The 17,632-nt window shown below is 56.8% G+C and overlaps 1 protein-coding gene across 1 annotated transcript; it reads right to left on the bottom strand.

Annotated features, from left to right (window-relative positions):
* Positions 1-5,618: 5,618 nt before the first annotated feature.
* Positions 5,619-16,344, bottom strand: FDXR (ferredoxin reductase). Its single transcript, XM_058038748.1, has 12 exons — positions 16,149-16,344; positions 15,960-16,057; positions 14,774-14,869; positions 13,103-13,225; positions 11,864-11,977; positions 11,251-11,352; positions 9,871-9,978; positions 9,598-9,682; positions 8,786-8,979; positions 8,323-8,494; positions 7,750-7,923; positions 5,619-7,067 (listed from the first exon to the last, which is right to left on the bottom strand). The coding sequence occupies exons 1-12, from the start codon at positions 16,177-16,179 to the stop codon at positions 6,937-6,939; spliced, it is 1,428 nt and encodes a 475-aa protein (XP_057894731.1). The 5' UTR covers positions 16,180-16,344; the 3' UTR covers positions 5,619-6,936.
* Between the last annotated feature and the right edge of the window lie 1,288 nt (positions 16,345-17,632).

Here is a 17,632-nt window from a genome sequence, read left to right as displayed (position 1 = left end):
GTGGCTGCATTTAACCCTTTCTGCTGCCTTCATGATCTCGAGTGACAGAGCCTGTGGGACAGCGTTCCAGGGATCTGGGCCAGTGTTCATGGATCTGGTCCTTTGGGGCTGGCATAGAAGCACTGAGATGTTCCCATGCCTTTAGTACTCCTCCAGCAGCTCAGGGTCTTCATTTATCTCTCCCAGGACTCCATGGACTGCATCCCTCAGAGGGTCTTGGCTCACAAATATTTCCCAGCAGAGCTTCCAGGTGGGCTGGGGGAGCACAGCAACCCCACACCTGGGACAATACCCAGCTCCACCATCACATCCATGACTCCCCAGCATCCCCATCCCATGGGGATCCCCATCACAGCCCAATCCCCACACATGAGACAGAGACAACCCCAAGTCTGGGGTCCACAACTGGGCACAGCTGGTGTTACGGGGCTTGCAAGGGTCTTCGGGTGAAGAGAGAGATGAGAATGTTGACTTCATGTTCAGAAGGGTTGATTTATTATTTTATTATATATATTACATTATTACTATGCTAAAAGAATAGAAGGAAAGTTCTCAGAAGCTAGCTAAGAATAGAAAAGGAATGAATAAACAAAGATCTGTGTCTCAGCACAGAGTGAGACCCAGCTCTGCCGTGAGTGGTCAGTAAATCCAAACATCCACCCCAGACCAATCATGGATCCACCTGTTGCACTCCACAGCAGCAGATAACCATTGTTTACAGTTTGTTGCTGAGGCCACAGCTTCTCAGAAGGGGGAAAAATCCTAAAGAAAGGATTTTTATGAAAGATGTCGGTGACAAGCTGGAAGGTGTCTGGAAGTGGGGACAGGCAGTGGAGGGCAGGGACTGGTGGTGGCACTCTCATGCCAGGCCCCCCAGCCACATCTCCTCTCCACTGGGTCCAGTGGCTCGCAGTGAGCAACTGCCCTGAGAGCCCAGCTGCAGTTTTGCAGTTTTCCTGGCAAAGTCCTTCAATGTCTTAAAAAAGAAAACCCCAACATTTTTCTCTGGGAGAAAGCAGTGAGTTCCCAAATCCAACCTGCTGCTGGGTCTGGGTCACCAGACATGAAGCAGCTTGTGGGGACTGTTCTGCATCATCAAAATAATTCATTTGTGCACTTAAACACCTAAGGTCCTTTCTATGTTAAATACAAGAAAAGAAAAAAAGTGCCCTGATGGCTACGAAGGGCCAGGTTGAAACAGGAGCACCCTGGGATGGAGCCCACAGCCTCAGGAAATGCAGCTGCACTTTTCCTCTTAGAGCCACTCTGCCAGGGGATGCTGTGCCCTCCTTGCCCAGCTTTCTGGGCTGGGTGGGGACAACACAGGCACCAAGTGCCCTTCCCCACCTTCATCCTCCTCCTTCCCATTGCTGTGGCTGTGGCCCCGTGTGCGACCCTCGGCATCCCAGCTGGTCCCTTCACCGTGGCAGTCCCAGCAAAGGGAGCTCAGCCAGCTTCTCCATCGCCTCGTTACCTTCCCCTGGCATCTCCTCTTGCAGGAGGCTCTGTGAGCAGGTTGATAAATGCAAGGCATGGTGCTCTGACAGCTCCTGGTGTGCAGCCACCTCCTGCAGGGAAGAGCTCGCTGGCAGCCAGGCTGGGGGAGCGAGGAGAATGTGGAAGGCTCGTGTTGGGACTCTGATGTTTGCCCAGGTGTGCACTGGCCCATCTAGGCCAACACCAGTCAGAGAAGTGCCCTGGGCTCTGTGCAGACTCCTCAGAGCCCACTGCACCCCACTGGCATCTCACACCCTAAACTCGGGTAAAGCCCCACATCCTGCCCCAGCCCCCTCCATTCTGGCTCCCCCAGAACTCCAGCCTTGCAGAGCTCCTGGGAACCCCCACCTCCAGCACAAACCTGCACCCAGAGCCACTCAGAGCACCCACCCCCAGCCAGGAGAGCAGCACACCAAGGCTTTGGTATCTCCAGCTCCGAGAGACAAACCCCAGCATCAGCTCCTGCTCCTGGGAGGGTCAGTGTAAGGTTTCTAATCCATGTGCATCCTAGACCAGTACTTGGGGAAGGAGAGGACCTTTGTGCATGGCCAGCACAAAGCCAGAGCTGCCCCTGCAAATATAGAGGGGCATCTGGGCAACACAGCTCTCTTGGGCTGTCCCCACAAGCATCTGCAGCCTGCTAATGGCATCTGACATCAGAGCCCACAGGTCCCTCTGCCAGAGCTGAGTCTTGCAGGTGACACTTGTGGCACATGGGATTTGGCCGTGGACCTACCTCCATTCCCTGCCCTGCACTCATCCCCACCCTGCATCCATCTCAGTCCTTCCTGTTGGCTGCCAACCTCTCCTTCCCAAGAACTCTGGCCAAAACTTAAGAAGGTCTGAGCCCAGGTGCTCCTATTCCTGTCCCCTCTCCTGTTGGGTCTCACTTCAGATGTAAACACAGATGTAGATCACCTTTCTCCACGCTGTGCCAAGGGCCACCCCTCCATCCCCACCTCCCCTGTCTGCTCCATCCCACAGAGAATTCAGGGCTCCAGTGCTTAAATAGGCACACAGAGCTGGCTGATATCTTGGATCCCAGCAGCCATAAAAGCAATCAAGGCAGAGAGTGGAGCAAGGAGAAGGGTGGGACAGAAGGCACGGGGATGGTGCTGTGCACGGTGCATGCCTGGCATGGGTCTGGTGCAGCTCCAACCTGGCACAGCTCTGCTGCCACCATGTCCTACCCTCACAGTAATTAAGGGAGCAAAAATAAACAGGGATGGTTTTATCCCTGCAGGGTTAATTCCTCCCCCTGCGGTGGCATGTGCCTGCAGGGCTGCCCCAGAGGTTGGGAATGAGGCAGACAAAGCTGCTGGAAATGGAAATTTCCCAGGAAGGAAGGAAATTACTTCTTTCAGCCATCACCCACCAACAACTTTATCTGCTGCTGTCGTATCCCTAAATAACTCCTGGAAACAGCTGCTTGGAGTTTGCATCTCCTGCACCTCTGCTCCTCTCTTGACCTTGAGAAATGGGCTCATGCAGTCCCAATTGCCAAAGTCATTCATCCCAAGCAGAGGGAAAACATCTGGACTTGCAGCACCACTACCTGACCCTGCACAGCCCTTCAACAACAAGCAAAGACTTTGGCAAGGCTGGATCTGTAAGACTGGGCAGGAAAACCATGAGCCTGTGGTGGGTCTGGAGTCAAGGACGTGCTTGGGGGCCTCTGGGAGAAGGGATGATGCTGTCCCTTGAGTGAAGTGGCTTCCTGGGCACAGTGGGGCTGGTGTCCCACTCCAGTGACCCCAGAGCCAACGTGTTCTCCATCCCTGCCCAGGGCTGGGGATGGATCTGGACGGGAAGAGCGCATGAGGGATGTGCCCAGGAGAGCAAGGAGTGAGGGTGGGTTAAGGCAGGCCCGGAGCCGTGCTCAGCCAAGGCGCTGAGGTCAGCACTCTCCGGAGCCATCTGTTCCCGGCCAGGCCCCGCTGCAGACGGGCCCGCCGGGCTCCGGGTGCCGCAGTTCGGTGATTCCTGTGGCGAGGGGCCGGCTCTGGACCCGCCGGGCTCCGGGTGCCGCAGTTCGGTGATTCCTGCGGCCAGGCCCCGGTGCAGACGGGCCCGCCGGGCTCCGGGGGCCGCAGTTCGGTGATTCCTGCGGCCAGGCCCCGGTGCAGACGGGCCCCCCACGCTCCGGGTGCCGCAGTTCGGTGATTCCTGTGGCGAGGGGCCGGCTCTGGGCCCGCCAGGCTCCGGGTGCTGCAGTTCGGTCACTCCTGTGGAAAGGCCCTGGTGCAGACGGGCCCACCGGGCTCCGGGGGCCGCAGTTCGGTGATTCCTGTGGCGAGGGGCCGGCACAGGCCCGGCCGCCGCCCCTGCGCCACGGGGATGGGGCTGGAAAATCGAGTATTAGCCACGCTGGGGAAAAGCCTTTTCAACCATTCTTCTGGTCGCCTGAGCTGGCTTTTAAACAGCAACACAGCTCCTCAGTGCCAGGCCAGAGATCCAACTCCAGCTGGTTTTTCCCTTATTCGAGAGTGCAGGAAACCTCCTGCTTTGTGGGCTCTAAATACTCACTGGAAGAGGCCAACTTCAGCAGGCAGTCAACTAGCCAAGCCAGTGAGAGATCTGCTCTTGTCTTCTGGGAATGGTTGGAAAATGAAGCATCAACAGGAGCTTCTGGGATGTGCCAGACCTGCTACTCCAAGGCAGGAGCCCACAGGCAGCCCACGAGCCTGAAGAGCTTGCCTGGACATCTTCAGACAGGGAAACTGAGGCACGGCAGTGCAAAGCTACAAGAGGAAGTTGCAAAGACCCAAATGGAACCATGTCACCACCCCACAGTGTGACAAGCTCGGCCCCACAGCCAGCCTGGCTGCCTTGCAGAGAAGCACACGGGAGACAGGGAGGGAAGTGGGAGCAGGGAGCCGTGTCCAGCCACTCTCCAGGCCATCGCTCACCACATGCTGACCTCCAGCAGCTTTGTGCAGCCTCATTAAAGCTAAGCTGAGCCATAATTCATCCAAGCAGGGCAATCCACATGCAGAGCTGGCAGCGACGGCTTTCAGTGTTTCAGGCCTCTTTCCAACAGCAGACGGGTGTCACTCACAGCATCGCCTTTCCAGCTCCTCACCTGCATCAGAAAATGGCTTTGGAGCTGCTGTGTGGCAGCTCAGGAGAGCGGGGGGCGAGGGGATGGCTGCCCGGACAGGCTGCCCTGCTGGGGACACACCAGGGGCAAACACAAGGTTACTCCTGCCTGAAAGCAGAGCCCGGATGCGAGCGGGAGCCTGCAGGGCTGCCCCAGGCTGCCCGGAGCCCCGGCCCGGGGGTGCCAGGTCACCCCATCCCCGCCCGGCCCCACGCTCCCCGGTGCGGGCTCCCAGCGCCACCTAACGACGCGGCGGCGGGGACAGGGACAGGGACAGGGACCTTCCTGAGCGGGATGCATCCCCGAGCCCTGAGGAGGATGGAGGGCGGCGACAGCGATGGGGAGGCAGAAGAAACCTGGACACAGGGCTGGGGCTTGGGCTCGTAGGCAGAAGAGGAAAGGGAGCTGGAAGCGTTGAATAAAAATTTACATGATTGTAGCCATCCTCCCTCTGCCCATGAGGCTCAGTCCCCTGTCCCTGCCCTTCACTGACCTTCATCATCCCATGATTTTCCCACAGACCAGCATTAACCCCAGGGCCTTGGCCAAGTTCAGGGTTGAGCAAAGTCACTGAGCTCAGCAAGGACAGACACTCCTGTTAATCTGTTATCACAGCCCAAAAACTACCCTGAAGCATCCTCAGTTTGGGAACAGCCACGTGCCAGGCTCAGCATGAGCACAGTGGCCTTTTCCACCGCTACAAAAGCACCCTGGCATCAACATTCAAGGCGATGTGGAAGAAAATCCTGGGGAGGATCCATCTCCTCTCTTCCCAAAACCTTCAGATTTGATGCAGCCACAACAAGCCCTTGGCTGTCACATTCCTGGCTGGGCTGCCAAGCCGAACTGCTGCTCCCCGTGGTAGGTGCAGCCCCCTCGCCTCCCTCCCCCTTCCCAAAGCTCTGATTCACCTCGGAACCCAGCACTGATGTAATCTCCTGCTCCAGAGTTCAGCATTAGGACTGCATCAGCCACGAGACGTAAGGAGAGCCACATCACACAAACAGCTGTTCCACAAAAGCTTTATTGCTCGTTTGAGTACGAGTTCCCATTATCACATTTCCTGAGTTTCTTAATGAGCTTTCAAATGAGATTTAAATAGAAAAGTATGGGAGAGAAAAAGGGAAAAATAGGGAGAAGTCAGAGATCTCCCTTCCTTGAGTTGAGTCAGAGATGAGGTGAGAGAACAGTGCCCTGTGGGCAAGTCCTCTGCCGTGAGAGGGCTGGGCTGAGGTGGAGGTTGCCCTAGCTTGATCTCTCCTCTGCCTCCATCACAGAGCCACTGTCACTGTCACCGTTTCCACAGGCCAGGGAGGAGGGGCTGCAGTCCTGCAGTGCTCTGGCAGGGAGCACGGGGGGGCTGGGGACAGCCAGGGAAGGGGCCCCGCTGACGCTGCCCCTGCGCCAGGGATAAAAGGAGATTACAGCTCACGGCTTGTAATCTGGCTTAAAACCTGACACCGTCACCGTAGGCAATCTGGGCTAAGAGAAGCATATAATAGGCTTCAAAACACACAGACAAAAAAAACCACCCCACCAGTGAAAGGAGAGAAAGAGCTCAAGGCACTGCTTGCACCAGTCAGCACTGGCAGGTACCAATGGACACAGGATCCCTCATGATCCTGAACAAGGCAATTACATGCTTGTTATCCCAATCTACCCCGTAAGACAGACTGTGGGCAGCAGAAGGCAAATTAACTGTGGGAAGTAGAAACCAAATTAATGCCCTTTTCTACTTGTGTAGAGCTCACAAGTGGAGAGCACCCAGAGCTGCCTTGCCTTGGGACATTGCAGGAGCTGCAGCTCCGAGGTCAAGGCAGTGGCAGACAAAGAGCCCAGACTCAAGCTGTAGGTCCATTTTGGCTTCCCCGTAAGGGTTTATTTTTAAAAAACATCATTATTAAAAGATGCCTGCTCTGGCATGAATGACAAGGCAACAAACCCATTTGGCTTGTGGCTTAGAGGGGAGGCAGCAAGACACAGGGAAACTTCTCCATGTGACCTGCTGTGATAGAGTGGCTGGTCAGGAGTTCCCCAGGGGCACACACACCTCCCTTCACCTGCACTGCATGATTCATTAATGTTTCAAAGACAGACAAGAATCACCCCCGGGAATGGTACCTGGCTGCAGGGATGTGGGGCCAGCCAACAGCCTCAGGTCTTGAGACTTTGGGAACGCAGAGTTCATTATTACCAGAGAGGCCCCAGTGTCACACACCCCTCCAGAGCCACCACCAGCCCCAGACAGAAGCCCTGTGCTCCTGGCTCTGCTCATGACCCACTGGTGTTGCCCCAGGACGGTCCCACTGGGGCAGTGCCAGGGCCCCACCAGGGCTGCCTCAGTGACCGATGATCCGCAGCATCTCCGCAGGATCCACGATCTTCTCCCGGGGTTTGCCAGCAGCTTTGCCTCTCGCCACTTCAGCAGCATCAATCTTCTCCCAGTCCGAGAAGGAAACGGGACGGACCCCTGAGGTGATGGTGAGAGACAGGAGAGAGAACTTAACCAAGTAAGAACAAGTTCAGCCTCACCTCCCCATTGGCAGGGCCCTGATGTGGCAGCAGAGCTGCCCTTTTCCGACACGGTGTCAGAGCTCAGCCTCGCAAAGGAGAAATAATTCCTAACGCCACAAGGAGAGGGGTGGCAGGTTCCAGTCGGCTCGGATCACTCAGACCTTTGTGAGCCGTAACAACAGCGAGCACAAACCACCTCGGGGGACAAAATGCTTCCAGTTCACTGTTAAACCTCAGACAGTTTAAGAGGCAAAACACACACACACACTTTAATTGAATGTCTTTAAACACAGCTACAGCAAATTACTCTCCTGGGCATTTTAATCTTTCCCCTAACTTGCTTGGAAGGATTACTAGGAAAACCACTCAAGAGCAATAGCTCACTGTCTCGGCAGCTGACACTGACATTTTACCCAAGGTCTGTGCTGCTTTTATTGGCCCTTCCCAGAAAGTGGTCATTAACCTCAGCAATGACACAGATATTTGACAGAATTCAAGCCTTGTTCTCCCTGGGCTTTGGAACATCAAAACAGCAGAATAATCCATTCCCATGGTTCGGACTCTGCTCCCCCACAGATCCAGGAGGAGTTTGGCTGCGTTGATCCCTCCTGCTGGCTGCTACCGACCCTCGCACTGACCTCGGCTGTGCAGGATGCTCTCCACAAGCCCAAAGCCTTCTCTGGAAGGGGATATATCCAGCACACCCCCCTGGAGATCCTCCAGCAGAGACTGGGCAGTGTCAAAGCTGTCGTTCATGGTGGTGATGATCACGCCTGTGGGTCCTCTCTTCACCCACCCGCTGCAGTACAGACCTGCAGGGGCACATGGAGCAGCCAGGCTCAGGTCAGCATGTGGCCTTGGACTCTTCTGGCTGCAAGTCCCTGCCCTCTTCCCCACCTAGGTGATGTGAACAGACTCTTACACAGTGCTGTGGCAGGAGTTTGTGTACCTACAGATCAGCACAAAGCAGCTGCACGGGCTGTGTCACTTTAGTAACAGGATGCAGTAAAAGCCCTGTGCTAAACCAGACAACCCTAAAGAGATGGAGACTGGCCAGCTCTTAACCCCTGACAGAGGCACCTCATACCCTCAGTTCCCACTCTCCAAGGTGTACAATACCCATACCCTTGGTGAATCAACTTCCCACACCAAAGCCCCCAGCCCAGCAGCTGTGCTCAGCAGGCCCCATGCAAATCCCTGTGGACCCAGACCTGGGACACCCTGGACTCTGCCCGAGCTGTTGGGGATGACCCCGCGCCGGCTGTCGAAGGGCACGGCCGGGTCCAGCGGCAGGCTCCTGTAGCCAATGCTGCTCAGCACCAGCCCACACTCCAGCTCCTCCACATCTCCAGTGGGAATGGCTTTGGCAGAGTCACCCGAGCCCTGAGAGAGGGAGGAAAAGGCTGCTGACCACCATAGTCACCACTGCAGAGCAACAGCCCCCTCCAGTCCCCTTTGGCATCTTTGACTCCTGGGTATTTGCTAAAGGCCATTCTGCAGCAGCATCAGGGAAAGAGCTCCCTTTGGGAAAACTCTTCGTGGTACCAGCTCTTTAGGTACCAGCTCCCCTAAGAACCTGCCAGAGGCCACTCCTGACAGCCAGGGAACACAGAGGTGTCTTTGGGGAGATTCCCAAGGGATGGATGTGTCCTGCTCCACCCCAGCCCCCCGTACCTCGAGGCGGGTCAGGGCCATGCGGACGCCCCTCGCCCTGCTCCCATCAGCACTGGGCAGCACTTCCTGGGGGCTGCGCTGGAACTTCAGCCCCCACTCCCGGGGGGCTGCTGCCCCTGCCTGCATCTCCACTGGCTTCTCCAGGGCTGTTTTGATCATCAGCTCAGTCAGTCGCTTCCTGGGCCTGGAAGCATCTAGGAAAAGAGAGAAATCTTCACAGCAGGAATCAGCAAAAACCCCTTGAGACACAGCACCGGGCCAAGGCCATGGCAGGGCAGTGTCAGGATGTGAGTCGGTCATGTTGGTGGGAGCCTGACACCTTTGAGATGACAAACTGCAAGTCAAAGTGACCAGAGGACCTCCAGAGGCTTGAGGCCAGTGGGACACACAAATCAAAGTCTGCAATTTCCTGTCTTGCTGGTGCTTGGAGGCAGCAGCCCGTGGAGAAGAGCAGGTCTCTGGACACCCTTGAACTCAGTGTTTTCTTTTCAGGTCTGCAGGAAGCTCTTAAATCAACGGCCTTGGGATCTCCCCTGCAAGGTTCCCTCAGCCCTCCTGAGCCTCCTGCCCTCATCACTCAGAGTGTAAGCACTAAGTGGCTGCACAAACAGAGATACACAATGTTCCCTTGCCTTGGTGCCTCCTGGCACTCTGAGGACACGACACACCATGGTAACAGCCTTCATGAGCCAGGCATTAAGTACAGGACAAGACTTTTTCTGATGTACACTCTGGGTACCTGCAGATCACTCCTGGTTGCTCACCTGCCAAGGTGAGTCCCTATCTGAAGAAGCATGGCACACTTCCCTCACCTTTGACAGCACTTTCGAGGCCTGTGAAGTCAGCAGGGTCCAGGACAGCTCTGGCACCAGGCAGGTTTATCATCTCCCGCAGCTCCTGGCAATTGTGGGCAGGAAAATGTAACCTCCAGCAGAGGGAGGACAGCCCCAAACCCCTAGGAGCCAGGAAATGGGTGCAGGAAGGAGGATGCCTGGGATCCACACTCACCCCCAAACCACCTCTCCCCACCAGGGACAGGCAGTTTGGGGCTCAGCTCTGGGAAACAGCAGCACCTCCAGCCTCACCTTGATGGTGAAAGCGACTTGGAGAGGTCCCCTCCTCCCAACCAGCCAGACACGCTTCACCTTGCTGCAGGCAAGAGCTGCCAGGGAGCTGTCAGTGATGTCTGTCTTCTGCAAAACAGAGACAGCAGAGTGGGATGAGGGCAGATCTGGAGGGAGCTGGGGAGAAGGCACAGCCTCTGAAGGTGAAAAATCAGCAGAAAAGCTGGCTGTGCATGCAGAGAGCCTGGGCGAGGACGGGAAAGAAGTCATCTCCCTTTGCACAGAGCTATTTGCACAGCTGGTCCCTCATCACTGAATGTTCTTTCCGAGGCCATAATGCACCAGAGGTAACGAGCCAGCACCCCGTGACTGCCTCGGGGGATCCACCCAGCAGGTTCACCTTGGGGCTAACAGAGCAAAGCCTTCACTCAGCTCCATCCTGAGGTGCCTGCAGATGCTGTTGGGGAAATTCCCAGCTGAGGATATACAGGCTCTGGATGAAACCTGCTGCAAACCACAGCTCAAATCAGCACCTGCCTGCCCCAGGCAGCTCCAGCACGAGCACAAGCCTCAGCCTGGCACTGGCACCTCACAGAAATCCTGTGCTCTGTTTCAATCCTGTCTGCTTATCTAGACTGCAAGATCTTTTCCAGAGAAAACACGACGGGAGAGACACAAGGTCACCAGGATAAACCATTCCAGACCAATATTCCTGTCAGGAACTACCTGCCCACCCTGGCACTCATACCAGTGCCATGTCTTTTGCAGCACTGCTCCCAGCTGGCTTAAGTCACTGGCTGGCAGTGTCTCCAAGTTTGGGGGCTTTTATAATTTAATTTAGATATTAATACAGGAAGCTGCTGCACAGGTGTAACAAACCTTGTGGCATTTCTCCCAGAGGGAAAGCCTTTGCTGCCAACATCTGGGGCAGCAGCTGTATGGAGCAGCTGGTGCACACCAGCTCCCAGCTGTCTGTAGGGATGAGGTCCACCAGTCTTCCCAGTGCCACCAGGTGAAACCAGGCTGATAGATCTTATCTATCTGCTCCAGCAGAAAAAGATAAACCTCAACAGAAGTTTCTGCTTTGGTGGCAGAAGAGAGAAAGTGGCTCCTCTTTTGCTTCTCATAGAGATGATGCTCAATTTCCAACGCTTTGGATGCCAGCAGAGCAATCCAGAGGCCTCTGCAGCATCACCCAAGTCATGGCCACAGCCTTGGATCACTCCCTACAGACTGTGAATCCATGGGTGCACCCGAGAGGCAGCAGCCTTCCCAGGGAAACATCCCAAGGACAGAGGAGTTTGAGGTTTTACCTGAGATGGGTGGGAGCCAGCAGCCACCCAGCAGGGAGAGAATCTAGGGCATGGGCTGCCCTCATGGGGCAGAGCTGCCACCACTCACCCTGAGGAGCTGCAGTGGGGACAGCAGGATGCGGGCAATGTCCAGTGCCACATTGCCATGGCCCAGGATCAGCGCTGTCTCACAGCTCAGGTCAGGCTTTAGCTGTGGGGAGAGACCCAGCTGTGATGAATCCACATGGCCTCCACAATGTCCAGCCCTTCAGACCTGCTCCTACCACCCAAACTCCCTTCCACCCTGCTCTGCCCCAAAAAGAGGTGATGCAACTTGGGAAACTCCACACCAGCCCCCTCCCCAAGCAGACACAGCAACACAGCTGCTCCAGGCACCCCAGATGATCCCCATTCCCACCTTTCCTGCCCTCCTGGGAGCAGGAGCTGTTTTGGCCAAAAAGGCTCCTCAGGAAGCAGAGCATCACCCCTACAGGTTCCCATCTGGCTCTGCCAAAATGTGCTGCCAATGTGCACAGCCAGCTAATCCACTCTCACTGATGTGCAAATTGTTCACATTTCTACCATCTAAGAAGGATTTAACATGGCTTCTGCTAATCTTTTCCAATTGCAGGCCTTTCAGGACTTAATCTGGAGCTGAATGCCTGTATTGGGATGGAAAGAAGGATGGGAGGAAGGGCAGGGAAGCACAGGGCCATACTCACATCCTGGTTCTCAGGCAGCCCGTTGTACCAGCCCACAAAGGCTCGGGCTGAGTAAACACCAGGGAGGTTCTCCCCTGGGATCCCCAGGACCCGATTGTCTTCAGCACCATAACTCTGAGGAGGCAGCAGGCACAGTCAGAGATGTCACTATGTGCAGGATTTGACACCAAAACACAAATCTCCCCTCCCAGCTGCTGCCAGGGTCACTGCACAGCTGTGATATCCCCTCCCAAAGGCTGAGCTACTCAGTGGAAGGGCTAAACACAGCCCAAGCACAGGGGCTTCATCCACCTCATCGTCCTGTGTTGTGGTGTGCTGTAATGTCCCATTTTGGCCTTCCAGGTCATTTCCCCAGGTGTGCCTATGCCTCTCTCCCTTCCCCCTTGCCCCCATGCTGAGTGAGTCCTGTCAATCAGGCTGAACATTCCAGCAAGGCCTCGTGTGGTTGGTCAAGTTCAAAGGATGCCCCTATGCCCAGGGGTCATTGGCCTGACTGGGTGTCACCTTCCCCTGAGACCCTGCCCCTCTCACCTGGTTGGTGGCTCACCTGTACCTCCCCTCCCCCTGTCCCTGAGCTTAAAAAGGTGATCAGACCATGCGGCCGGGATTCTGTTGGAGCAGTTGCTCACGTTCAGACCTCTGTAACCATGGAATAAACCTCTGGACATTAAACCCTCCAGCAGAATCCTCTCCTTTTTCTCTTCACCATTGCCTGAAGCCATTCCTCCTGAGTTAAACGGGGTTCCTAACAAGCCTGGACTTGTTCAGTGCCCAGCTGCAACCACCAGCAAGCCAAGGTATCTCTGGGGTGACACACCGCAGTTGCTGCCTTTGGCCCAGCAGCGAGGGTCAGACTGGCCCAGGCACAATCTAACTGGGAATATTGGGAGCCTTTTTCCAATAGTCCTGGGCTCCAGAGCCAAATTCAATGTCCTTGGTCCAAGGCAGAGCATGACAAGCTGAGGACTGATCAGCAAGGACAAATCCACGGCAGGCTAAAACAAGCAGTGGCCAGCACAGTGAGAAGTTTCAGAGACCTGCACTTGATGCCATGCTCCAGCACACACCCCCATAAGGGCTTTGGACAAGCCTGCGAGCATCTGAGCTGTCCCAAGGCTGGGAAGAGCTGCCCGTGGTAACAAGGCACCCAGAAACACCTCGCCCAAACACTATGCCAGTGGAGAATAACCCTGCAGACCTTCCCCAGGACTCGTGGGGCACCAAGGCTCGGGTACCCACCAGCACCACGGCGTGGTACGCCTGCTGCAGCTCCGGCACCGTCACGTCCCTGCCCACGGCCACGTTCCCGTAGAAGCCGCAGCGCCCCGAGCGCGCCGTCTGCGTGAAGGTGTTGGTGACGTTCTGCAGAGAGCACAGAGCCACAGCTGCAGCCAGGCCAAGGCTGCTGCTCACAGCACATCCCTGGGCCTGCCCCCTCCAGCCTTGAGATCTTCACCGCCTCATCCCAATCGTCGCAGACATTTCTCCACAGAAATCCTTTCTTTCGGATTTCTGCGTCTTCGGGAGGCCAGAGGCCTCCGAAGAGAAGGTAAACAATTATTATCAGCTGCTGGGGAATGCAACAGAGACACCTTGATTGGCTCATTTCCTATGTTTATAATTAAGAGCCAATCACCAGTGCAAGCTAGGGGACTGAGTCCTTGGCCACAACTTTGTTATAGATTTCTTTTCTTTCTATTCTTAGCTAGCCTAGCTGCTCTGCAAACCTCTCTCTATATTCAATTAGTATAGTCATAATGTATTATATATATTATCTTAATAAATCAGCCTTCTGATCAAGATACAAGATTCACCATCTCTCTCTCAGCAGCCATGCCCACTCAGGTGGGGTAATACCCAATCAAAGTATTCTGAGACTCTTATCTACCAGCAGCCAGATATAACTCACAGGGAGATAAGCACAGCTGTGACTTGGCACTCTCTCCACCACCCTTTGTGAAAGGAAAATCCATATTTTGTACCCACCTAGGGAGGACAGGACCTTCCCAGAACATTCAGCCCCTCAGAATAAACCCCGCTGCAGGGGAAAACTCCTTCCCAAAAGTGAGGTTTGCAGGCCACCTGGTCCTCTCTGCTGGCAGCTCATCTCAAGCCTTCCTGAAAGCCCCTTCCTCGAGACAGGATGCAGGGCACAATGGCATCCAGGCCTTTTTCTTCTGAGTGATCAGGGCTACACAGCAAAACCAGCCCTCCCAGCCCTGCAGCCCCAGATGGACTCAGCCTGGGGACAGGACAGACACCACCACAACAGCTGGGGCAGTGTCTGCAGCATGTCCATTCCTCCCCTCTCACACACAGGGATCCAGGCATTTTGGTCTTTGGGTCTCCAGGGATTAGAAGAAATCACTGCAAGATATTGCTGTGTCTGGATCTCCATGTCTGGATCTTCTGTGTCCTACCCTTCCAACCATCTCCGACATAGCAGACACTCCTGGGTACCACTCACTGCCAGGCAAAGGAAAATGGCTGGGAAATCCTTGGTTTTAACTTTTCCTTGCCCAACTCCACTGCCCCCATGAGGAGATCTGTGTGTTCCCAGAATGGGCACTGCTTGAGGGGCAAACAGCAGCAGCAATGAGCAGCCCAGGGACACAGAAACCCATCTGTGCTCCTTGGCCCTGCTCTGAGCCAGGCTGACCAGCACCAGGAGCAGCACTTCCTATCACAAGCCCCTGGTTGTGGCCCACTGTCCTGAGCCCTTATGGCAAGTGTCCCGTGTCACCCATCTGTGGCCTTAGCATGGACAAGGAGGAGACCTGGACCTCTCTGGCCTGACAGCTCCATGTCACAGAGAGCCTGGGGCACCAGGAAGGACAGTGACCACCTCAGCTGCACCCACCACTGTCCCCACACTCAACCACACAGCAAGGGCAGGGAGCCAGCACCAACCTTGACCTCAGGGTGGTCTGGGGCCACTCCAAAACGCACGAGCCCAAAGGGAACGGGCAGCTTCTCATAGATGTCCACCAGGGCCCCAGCATGGTGCTGCAGGAGGAGAAAGTCACAGCCAGGATGAGGACAGACAGGTCTCAGCAGCCTAGCAACACTCATCTGCAGCTGGGGGAATACAGGGCAGGAGGATGGGCTGCAGCAAGCCAGACACAGCCTGTTCCAGACCCTTCCATGGTGCTGCACCTGTTACTGCCAGCTCAGACCACACGATGTAGCACAGAGTGACCCCAGCCACCATCAAGTCCATCTTGTGGGGCTCCATCACCCTGCCCAGTCCTGAGCTCCTTTTCCACACTACCCTGGTGGGTCTCCAGTACCTGGGGGGCTGATCAGAGAGCCTCAGGCCAGCTGGGAAGCAGCCAGTACAGCACCCTGGGGGCTGGGGACCTGTCAGACATCTCCCAGTCCCCAGCAGAGATGCCCATGCCCTGACATGGCCTGGGCTGAGTCACCTCAGGGTCAGAGCCTTAGACAGACCCTTGGCTGCAAGGCTTTTGTTATCTTGTATTTTGAGTCAGCCTCTTCCCGAGATTAAGCAGCCCTGAAATTCGTCCCTGAGGCTTAGTAACAGCTATTTTCCAACACATTCCAGAGACAGCACAGCATGGTTTAATGATGGGGTTAAGCTGCTGTATCTCTGGAGGGTGCCAGTAGCCCAGTTCTGTGTTCAGGTCTCATTTCCCAACAGACCTGACTGCCCAGAGCACTGGAATATGCAGACATAAGGTAAAGCATCACCCATGTGTCTTAATTCTGCTGGGGGAGGAGAGCAGGTCCCACACAGCCACTTCAAACACACAGTTAATGTCATTCCTGCTGGGTGACAACAGCTTTGAGCGAGGCAGATTCCTGCTGATTATTTGATTCTAGAAAAGTCACTTGGGATGAACTCACAGCAACCAAAGTCCTGAATGGACGACCCAGGCGCAGGGCAGGGATGAAAGCACCGACCCCAACCAAATAGGCCCAGAAGGACTTTGTGGGGTCTGGGCAGCCCCAAGCTGCCTCCCAACAACACCGACCTGGCTGGAGCAGGGCCAGGAGCCCACAAACCCACCCCAGCACCGCTGAGGGGCAGGCAGGGCAGAGAGGCCTCCCCCGCGGGCAGGTCCCATGGCGGTACCTTGAGGATGTGCTGAGCCGTGTAGAAGCCGGCGGGGCCGCTGCCCACCACGCAGACCCGGGGCGCCGGGGCAGCCGAGCACAGCCACCGCCGCAGACCTGCGGGGGAGAACGACAGGCAGGGCGTGAAGCCACCGGAGCCGGCACCGGCCAGGGCCGGCACGGCCCCTCCCCGGAGCCCGGCACCCACCCAGCGGGGCTCGGCCCCCCGCGCCGGCCATGGCCGAGTTCTGCACCGCACCGGGAGCTCAGCGACTGCGGCCCTGGCGCTTGGGGGCCGGCGGGTGTGAACGGCTGCAGAGCCCAGAACCGAGAGCCCGAGCCCGCGCACCGGGTCCCGGGGGCCGCACGGTTCCCTCAGCCCCAGGAGTGAAGCAGGGCCCTGCGGAGCGCGGTTCCCGCGGTTCCCTCAGCCCCAGGACTGGAGCGCGCGGTTCCCTCAGCCCCAGGAGTGGAGCAGGGCCCTGCGGGGCGCGGTGCCCGCGGTTCCCTCAGCCCCAGGGGTGGAGCAGGGCCTGCGGGGCGCGGTTCCCTCAGCCCCAGGGGAAGAGCAGGGCCCTGCGGGGCGCGGTTCCCTCAGCCCCAGGGGAGGAGCAGGGCCCTGCGGGGCGCGGTTCCCGCGGTTCCCTCAGCCCCAGGGGGGGAGCAGGGCCCTGCGGGGCGCGGTTCCCGCGGTTCCCTCAGCCCCAGGGGTGGTGCAGGCCCTGCGGGGCGCGGTTCCCGCGGTTCCCTCAGCCCCGGCTGCCCCGCTCCGGGCCCGCTCCCCCAGGGCACGCGCTCCCCGGGCCGCGTTCCGCTGTCGCCACCGGGCCCCGCCCCTCACCGGCCAGGCCCCGCCCCTCCTCCTCACTGACCAATCGTGAGGCGGCACAGCGCCTTGCTTAGTTAGCATAGCCCCTCCTCCCGTCACCGCCCGGCCCCGCCCCCGCCCCGCCAGCCAATGGCAGCGCGCCATTCCCGCGGCGGCGGAGCGGAAGCGCGGTGTTACCATAGAGAGGCGGGGAAGGAAGGGCCGCCTGGCGGCCGCTCGCACCGCTGCTCTCTATGGTGAGACGTCCGCGGCACCCGGCGCGCTCCCGCATCATCATCATCATCATCATCACCACCACTGATGCTGCTGATTGCCTGCGCCCCTTTGCCGCCCAGACAGCGACCAGCTGCCGAGATCTGCCGGGAAAAGCGAACCTCAGACTGATTTTAACCATGCGCTGCACAGTGACCTTGCTCTTGCCAGGAGAAAACCCCAGCGTCCTTCAGTAAAGAGTAAAACATTAACGCCAGAGAGAATGGATAAATGATGCTGGCAGAACTCCTGCCCCAGCGTCCCTATGGTCGCTGCTTTATTTCCTCCTTCAGAGCGCATTTCAGATGCTGGTGCTCTCACCTCCATGCAGGATCACTACATCCCATCTTGTTCAGCCACTGCACGACACACCAGACAGGAAAATCATCTCAGCGGGCCCAGCAGACATTGAAAAGTTGGCCAGATGCCAGAGCACGCAGGCAAGTGCTTGACGGGGCTTTTAAAATGCAATTAAGTCCATGAGGAGTTTACAGCCAGGAGCTGGTTGTAATATGGATCATAAAACTCACACGCTTTCTCTCCTGGTTGTGGAAATGAGCTGATAGCTTTCTGCAAAGGCACGCTGGAAACAGCAGCTGGCTCTGTGCCTC

This window comes from Melospiza georgiana, chromosome 21 (genome assembly GCF_028018845.1).
Source record: "Melospiza georgiana isolate bMelGeo1 chromosome 21, bMelGeo1.pri, whole genome shotgun sequence".
Lineage (NCBI taxonomy): Eukaryota > Metazoa > Chordata > Aves > Passeriformes > Passerellidae > Melospiza > Melospiza georgiana.
The sequence above is the reverse complement of the archived record's forward strand: the minus strand, read 5'-3'. Positions and strand labels throughout refer to the sequence as shown.